Below are 8,770 nucleotides of genomic sequence, written 5' to 3'. Positions count from 1 at the left end.
TGTGTCTGAACACAAAACAATCAAAAAGCACAGAGTATGTTTTGTACATATTATTGCCTATGACATTCTGTGCTACGACCCAGCGGAGGACTTGGCTTAGTTAGCTGTTTAACAACATGCTAGCAGTCACAAAAACCTAAATAAAGTTTTCAAAACATTCCTAATATTCAGCCAGTATGTTTCCAATAGTTTAAGAACATAAATACTCATTTCATTCCTGAAATAGGGGATAATTTATTAAAGTTGCACCAACACCATGATGCTCTTTCAGCAGCTGCTTTGAGAATGAGGCATCTTGGCCAGAGCTCCCCCTTCTGGCAGCTGCAGGCATAACAAGTCAATCACACGCATCATTTTTTTCAGAAAAGCTTTGATAGGTAGTATTTCTTTATTTGGTAATAAAGTGATTCGCCCTTTTAATTGGTTTAACATTGTTTGCATTACACCAGTTTACAAAAAATCGACTGAATTCCAACACCACAGTTTCATTGTGTACCTAACTCTGACTCATGATGAATATCATGATAAAACCAGTCTATTACATATATAATTTAAATGACATGGCTGATAGAATCATAATGAACTTGCTACCAATTTGGCGGCGTGAAAGGCGATTGTGTGTGTTGCGTCTATAAGGTTGGGTGTGTGCATGTGTGTGTTAGGGAGAGAGAGAGAGAGCGAAAGAGAGAGGCAGGTGGAAAGGGGAGGGGTTTGGGGTGGTCCAGACAGTCGGTCCTTGTGTACCTCACACACTCAGCCTCTGCGCATCATTTAAGGAGAGCCCGGTTGTCTTCACCGCCTGGCTTCTTAGAAACACCACAGCCGCCTTAGCGTTAATCCAGCACTTTTCCCTCCCAGTTTGTTCTTGTTTATCTGAAGCCAGTCGTTCAACTTAAAAGCGACGCTCCAGCGTTGGATGGAATATACGCTTGTGAGTGGCGCATTTATGCTCCCCTGACCGAGAAGAAGCGCACAGTGGAAAACGTTTTGAGGACTAATGGAAACCAGCCGGGATCCATTGGCACACAGAACATCATGAGAATACTACAACTACCAACAAGGTATAAGGAAACAAGTGTGAACGCACTCCATAATATTACTTTATCTCGCTAAAATCTGAACATTAACACGACATTTCTTTTACACCTATGGTTATTTTTGAACACTTGGGGCTGGGTGGGATGGCTGTTTTGTTCTATATTGTCCTTATCGCGCAGCGTTGGTAAGGATGTCTGCATCGCAGAAAATCTCAGTAAGCCAAACCTGTTCCCGCTGCAGTGTACTGGGCCCTTTTTTTAAATTTAAAATGTCTATGAAAAGAAAGCGCCGGTGCTCTCTGCAAGCATGAGTCGTGTCATGTTGAAATCGGTGGTCAGAGAAAGCAGTTTTTTACAGTTAAGAGTATAACAGTAAGCTGTCATTATTTCCAGCCCCTGCACACAAGCAGAGAGCTCTAGTGTGTCAGTGCATTGGAATAACATACGTCTTATTTTTCATTTAATGGGGGGGGGGGGGGGGGATTTTAATTCGACTTGCTATTTTAATGTCTTTCCTCCACATCCTGCTTCTGAGGCAAGACTCTCATGCATGCATGGCTTCTGAAGTGGTGATGGTTAGTCTTTATTTCTGTTTAAGTTCCCCATGCCAATGTACAAGTCCATCACAATGTATCTTAAAAGGTAAAACCTTAATGTGACAGATTCTTATTAATACATTCAGTATTACTTTCAGTTCTATCACCAGTTCCCCTTGACATGACATTGGCAGTAAATCTTGAAAGTATTGTTATGTCTGTGCTGGCTATATAAGACTGTTTTGTCTTTTCCAACAAGGGCAATGCTTAGATTCTCCAATCAGACCAAACAAGGTCCGGGAATTAGATGCAGATATGATAGAACAGACACAGAGATTAGGGAGGATGCATGGGAAGTGCTGCAGTACTTGGTGAAGTGAGTTGTGTGCCTTATTATAAGACTATAACTTTTATAAACCAATAACAACAAATACACAACTCGAACAAGCTGTTTTTTTAATGCTATTTAAACAAAGAGAAGATCATCATATATAAATACTGTAGTCTGGGCTTTCAGACTGCTTTGTGTGTTTTGGGAACAGATAGAACTGGAATGAAAATAATGAGTTCAGACCTTTTAAAAAAAACTTTTTCATTTTCAAAAATTAAACTGCAGCAAGAAAGAGGAGGCAAACGGAAGGATTAGGAATGAGTCATCGTTGGGTCAAATAAGCACATCACAAGCAGTATTTTCTTTGTGGTTCTAGGACCAAAAGGTTACAGTTTCCTTAATTATGCTACATATGCAAAAAGAAAAAGGGTTGGATTATATTTGATAATTCATGTTGAAGCTCTAAACAACAGCCCTAAAAGAAATTCTGTCTGAGCCATAATCATAAGATTTAATAGCGAAATCAACTGGAGTGCAGGTTGTACTGCTGTTAATAGTGATATTCAAATTAGATTTCATTGTAATATACTTCATTACATTACCATCTTATACATCTATAGACAGCACGCTGTAAATCTGTATGTTTAAGTGATCTGCCATGTAGTATTGTGTTTGATTAAAAAGGAGACAGACGAACATCAGAGGGCTTTTGCACATTTACAATGCCATACAGAAAATCCTTTCTAGAATAAAAAGATTCTTTGTTCACAGGGAGGACCTGGCATGGACCGCTGTGTCTAAATGAAGTGGTTCAGCCATGCAATGTTCCTGGAAGGCAGTGATTCTGCTGGCCTTGGCCTCCATTGCCATCCAGTACACGGCCATCCGAACACTCACCTCCAAGCCTTTTCAGCTGTGCCCGTTGCCCAGCCCCCAAAACTGTGGCCTGGGGGGCCAGGAGACCGAACCTCCCTTTGAGCGGGGGACAGCAGGTGGTGGAGGCTGTGATGACTACCCTTACTTTTCCATCAATGCCACACGAAAAACGCACATATTGGTCCTGGCCACCACGCGTAGCGGATCCTCCTTCGTTGGCCAGCTGCTCAACCAGCACCAAGAGGTTTTCTATCTGTTTGAACCTCTTTATCACGTTCAGACCACGCTGATTCCACGTCTATCACATAGCCGCAATGCTGCCGATCGCCGTGTGATGTTGGGGGCCAGTCGAGACCTTCTGCGTAGCCTGTACGGTTGTGACCTGTATTTCTTAGAGAGCTATATCAAGCCAACACCTACGAACCACACCACAGACAAACTGTTCCGTCGTGGTGCCAGCCGCGCATTGTGCCAGCAACCTGTATGTGATGCCTTTGGGCCTGCTGATGTTAATGTGGAGGAAGGGGACTGTGTTAAGAAATGTGCAACCCTCAATATGACCTTAGCCACAGAGGCCTGCCGCGAGAAGCGGCATGTCGCAATCAAAATTGTTCGAGTGCCGGAGATTGGAGATCTGCGTGCTTTGGTTGAAGATCCACGTCTGAATATCAAAGTGATTCAGCTCGTCAGAGACCCACGCGGTATCCTGTCATCACGGATTGAGACATTTAGGGATACATATCGTCTGTGGCGTATTTGGCGGGCCACAGGGAGAAGGCCCTATAATCTTGACTTGAGTCAGCTCACGGTTGTCTGTCAAGACTTTCTCAGCTCTGTTTCAACTGGTCTCACCCATCCTTACTGGCTGAAAGGGAAATACATGTTGGTTCGATATGAGGATTTAGCAAAAAATCCTCTTCTTAAGACAAAGGAGATCTATGACTTTCTGGGGCTGCCTATGGATAAAAATGTGGAAGACTGGATACATGCAAACACTCGGGGCAGCAATGAGCCTTCAGCAAAACACAAGTTTGGTACGGTGAGGGACTCAGCAGCTAATGCAGAGAGCTGGCGCTTAAAACTATCTTTTGATATGGTGGAATACACACAGACTGTGTGTCAAAAAGTACTTCACCAGCTTGGATACAAAGCTGTGAAATCAGTGGAGGAACTGAAAAATATGTCCCTCTCACTGGTACAGGACAAAACTTTTGTACCATTTTTGTAACAAAGATAGTTCTCTAATGACTATTTTTGATATATTTATAATTGTTGCCTTATAAGGTCCTTTGTTTGTTTGATTTCTGTATTTTTGTTTCCTCAAATTTGCACTAAACTTTAAAGATTTTGAATGCACCAAGGGAATTATGGATGACTCCCCAATGTTACAAACAGCACATTTTAAATACAAAGTAATCAAACAGGCTAGTTTACAAATGTCCCATGATTTAGTTTTGTCCATCAGTAGAATCCAGACGGTACCGTCTTCATCAGCTGTCTGTATGCAAGTTGATGTTGTTTTGAGAAAAGTAAGATGTTCTTTGGCAAAAAAAGAGAGCAAGAGACATTTTTTTAGCCCTGTGATGGCAAAAGATTGACTGTATAAATCCTATTGTGCAATAAATGGTGAATGTCGCAGTCAACCTTTACCACTATGGCATTTCTATCCATGAGGGAAGAGAAGAGATACTTCTGACAGATGCCACGCTTTCAAAGGATAATTGCAGACAATTAATAGGCTCTCAAGTTAAAGGGACCAGAATCCCATTGGAGGTCACGAGCGTTTCATCAGAGGATTTACAACCATCTGCGATACACAAACACACACAAATAAAAGGTAATGCTGAAATCTTCATTACTGTAAGAGAATATGTGCTAATTCTCAAGAACATTAAAAAAACGCAGACTCTATGTAGGGACTGGAGCATTCTTATGAAAAACCATTGTTTTCCCCATTTTTATTTATCAATTTATTTATGTTTTAATATGTCGAGTCAATTGAATCTGAATTATTTGCAGTGTGAAATTTTACACAGCCTGTTCTTTCTTTAATTAAATTGTTTATGGCACTGTTCTCCATTGGTAGCGTTAAATCATCATTTAAAACATACACACTTGTTTTGATGGCACCTGATAAGTAGGACTTTATAAAAACAGAAAACATTGCTTGGGCAGGAACAGCTCCTGGATTCTTTCTCAATAAAACGAAAGCACGGCTCCTTAGACAGTCCATGATGCTCCTATGTTTATTTACAGATATGACTTTCATAACTGAGGAAGATATGTTTGTGCCTTTCCAATTTTACCAGGATGCGTGGGCAGTTTATGGCGTACAGCCACATTAACAAAGTCTGCATTTGATGGCGTACAAAGAATAAATGCTGTCCATAATTCCGGACGAATTGTTTGATCATTAAAGAAGCAGCGAATGCGCTGTTTCCATCAAGTTGTCTTAAGGGGAGAAGGTCAAAGAAGTACAGTACACCACAGGCATATAAATTCATGTGGCATTACTTTTCCCTCCACCTTGCAATCAGCTTAAAGTGGAAGTTTTTGTGATTTTATATATTTATGGAGAGCAAAAACTGATGATATTTGGTTGTAATGCAATTCGAATAAGAATTCCAAGTAAATAAATAAAGTCATTGCAGCAATATTTGATGTAAAATTAAACACATTATAACCCATTTGATATCGATGGTGTCTTGGGCGATTAGCGCTGCTACAAATATGGTTTTTATACCCCCAACCGGCACAAACTGCAAAGCTATCGAAAATGCTCCCACAGTTGGTTCATATTCAAAGTCATGTTTACCAGGCTTATGCAGTGGCTAGTTTGGCAAACTGTCTTCACAGTTTGTGTGCAAAGTACAGTCACAATTTCATGCTGTGCACTGCATTTCTAAATATCCCGCTGTTACTGTAGCAGCTTAAAAATGAATGTGTTGGACTGTGTAGCACAGAAACTGTCAAGGGTGCGTGCACAAACCACAGCTGCACCAAGAAGATGCAAAGTAAACACCTTTCAGAATGATGTCGGTAAACACACTGAATATAATATGAAAAGCATGTCGTACTTTAAACTTGGCACAATTGCCACAAATAACAAAAACAAAAAAACAGTCGGAACTGAGTTAATTATTGTTGCAACTTTTAATCGGGTACATATTGCCTTCAAGGAATAAAGTAATAGTTACACTCTATAACATGACTAATGATAAAAAATATATATATTCAGGGATCAAACATGAGAGATGTATAAAGGTTTTAAATTTTATTAAAGCAATACAGTACCTCTGCTGCAATAAATGCCTCGAGTGAAGATCAAAGTAGTGTCCTCAACACCAAAAAATGTCAAAAATCCCAACGTTTCCTTACCCTCTTGGGCTTTTTTTCTTTTTTGGGGTTAATTTAACCTTTTTTTTAAAAAAAACTGAATTTGAACCACTATGAAGTGTAACTGTGCAGTCAAGATGCTCATTTATTTGCATGCATTGACCGCTTGTTTACCCATAAGAGATAAACCCTGTGAATGGAGCACCACACGCCCGAGCTCATCAGTATTGGTGACCGAATGTCCATTGAGATGCAGAGCACAAACCTTTGATCCTCCTCTGTGCCGAGACTGGAGGCAAACTCTCTCTCCTCCTCCTTTTCTCTCTCTCTCTGCCTGTGCTTTCTCCATCATCCACCTCTTTCTTTCTTACAGAGATCTCAGGGGATTGTTCCTTTGCTTCAGTGCTCACTCTCTGTTTTTCACTTTACCTCTGAATCTTCTGGATGTGCTTGGCATACTTTTAATTTTAAACTTTAAAACTAGAAGTGGCTGCGAATCCGGGAATTATGTGCATTTATGTGATTTCTTTGAGCAATTAAAGGAGATGGATTGACATTTTTGGAAAATACGCCTTCTGTCAGAAAGCTAGAAGACTGGTTTATCTTAAATCTGAAACCGTACCATAGCAGCCAGTTAGTCATGCTATGCACAAAGGCTGGAAATTTGGAAACCCTTTATGTAGCACTGCCTGACACTAACACTGATTTCTGAAGCTCACTAATTAAGATGTCAGATGAAATATGTTCTGCCCCCAAACTGAAGAGTTAAAATATCTGTAAAGCTAAATCTCGGTGCTCCTCCCGCCTAGTACTTGTACTACTGCTGCTGTGCTAAAACAGATGCTATCTATCTTTTAATCTAACATCATTATAGGAAGCTTTTCAGCTGTTGTGTGACTGACAGTTTTTAACCTGTCCACAGTGATAGTAAATCTCCCTTAATGGGCTTTAATGGGATCTAGAATGCATCAGCAGCACACGCTTCTGAAAAGTAAACCTGCACTGCTGTCATTCATGTCATTTACGTCCTGTGAAATAAAGAGCCCTAACATCATTAGACAGTTCGTCAATAGGCTTTCAGCTGAATGATATCTAGCTGAACACAAACGCGTGTGATCCGAAGCTCTGCATTAAGCTCAACTCGGCTCGTTTTTACCATTGAACTGTGCCAGTTTGCCAGTAATGGTGCACTTCCTCCACATGCCTGACCCCCGCACACAGTTTGCAGCCTGCTTTCCATGTGTTGGTGTGTCGGGTATGTTTCTGGGCTCTCGCTGAGTCCCTCATGTTGTGTATTGTGTCCCAGGGCTGAACATATGGTTCACAAGCCCCTGGAAGAAATTAGAGGAATATCCCTCTCTCTCTCTGTCTCCCTCTCTTTTTATTCTTATCCTCTCATAATGTGACCTTAATAATCCAACTCTGTGTGACCGCATGACAGAGCAGAAAGATATGTGCTTCTTTGTGTGCCCGCTGTTGGCCGAGCTGTGCTGACTGAACATGCCCTGCTAGGTTCTTGTTAAGAGTCTGCAGGAATAAAGTGATAAACTTCACAAATGGAAGCCGGAGATTAAAATCTGCTGCTCACACATCTTGCTTTTGTCTTTGTTTACACGAGCGCATTTGTTAGTGTGTGTAAGCGCTTCTGATCAGCCACTTAGCGAGATATAGTCTGCGAAAAGCTCACTGAGCCGAACAAATCATGTGAATCGTGGCACTTAAAAATGTGTCGCCACTGCTCAAGTGAACTGTGGAGACGTGCTTTCTGCGTGCTGACGAGCAGGCGTCTTCTTTGACCCCTCCTTTGTCACATTCGGGGATGATTTGTCGTGGTATTCAACTTTTGAACAGCAGTTGCTGCTGCAACTGACTGCAATCAGATATCATGTGAAAACCGTGGCATGCTTTTATATAACTTTTCTGCACAGGTTTTCCAAGTTCTCATTTGATTGCTGGTAAAATGGCAGGGCTAGCAGGGCTTTAGCAAAAGTGATGTAAGCAGTTTAATTGAAGTTGTCAGCAGGTCAGCATTACAGAGGCGTAGCAACCAGGTCATTATGTAGTTAGAGATCCAGAGTCGGGTTTAATGGGCAGAACAGCTTTGAAATTAAATTCTAAAAAATGAAATATTCTCTATAATATGCAAACTGGAGCCGCTATCCTTCGGGGTAGTCACATTTTGCGGTTGGATTGAATTCTAATCCCAACTTTGAGTCATATTTATAATGTTGGCTCATTTTTATAGATAAGATCATTTGGCATCTGTCAGTGTTCTGTTGCTGGATACATTTAATGTTGCACCAAGCATGTTACGGGAATATTTAAATGCCTGAAATCGCTGAACTCTAACAGTATAATGATGGTATAAAAACACTGTTAATCTCCTTTTTTCATACTTAAAATTAAATCTGTACAATCACTAAATCTCTTTCAGCTTGTATGAAATGTGAAGGGGAAGAACTGGAAATGATAGCCTGTCCCCTAAAAGCTAAGAGCTGCAGCTGCTACTGGCAAGCACAGGTTACTCTCTCTGCCTCTCTCTCTTTCTCGCACACACACTCCTAGACTCACACATGCACATTCACACTGAGGAGCCATTGATGGTTAATTCCCCCGTGGAAATGTGGTTATAGGTGAGTGAGAGGGTTTGGGTG

At 41.0% G+C, this 8,770-nt stretch overlaps 1 protein-coding gene across 1 annotated transcript; it reads left to right on the top strand.

Annotated features, from left to right (window-relative positions):
* The first annotated feature begins 747 nt into the window (after positions 1 to 747).
* On the top strand, positions 748 to 4,854 carry chst1 (carbohydrate (keratan sulfate Gal-6) sulfotransferase 1). The gene is made up of 2 exons (XM_026160209.2): positions 748 to 1,061; positions 2,676 to 4,854. Exon 2 carries the CDS (start codon positions 2,722 to 2,724, stop codon positions 4,006 to 4,008), a length of 1,287 nt encoding a protein of 428 aa, XP_026015994.1. The 5' UTR covers positions 748 to 1,061; positions 2,676 to 2,721; the 3' UTR covers positions 4,009 to 4,854.
* Positions 4,855 to 8,770: the final 3,916 nt, after the last annotated feature.

The sequence above is a fragment of the Astatotilapia calliptera genome, chromosome 1 (genome assembly GCF_964374335.1).
Source record: "Astatotilapia calliptera chromosome 1, fAstCal68.1, whole genome shotgun sequence".
Classification (NCBI taxonomy): Eukaryota; Metazoa; Chordata; class Actinopteri; order Cichliformes; family Cichlidae; genus Astatotilapia; species Astatotilapia calliptera.
Note: the sequence above shows the minus strand (reverse complement) of the source record. Positions and strands in the feature narration are given on the sequence as shown.

What these genes read in the sequence shown, in the direction of transcription:
- chst1 (XM_026160209.2), top strand. Translation starts at nt 2,722, where the DNA reads ATGCAATGTTCCTGGAAGGCAGTGATTCTGCTGGCCTTGGCCTCCATT.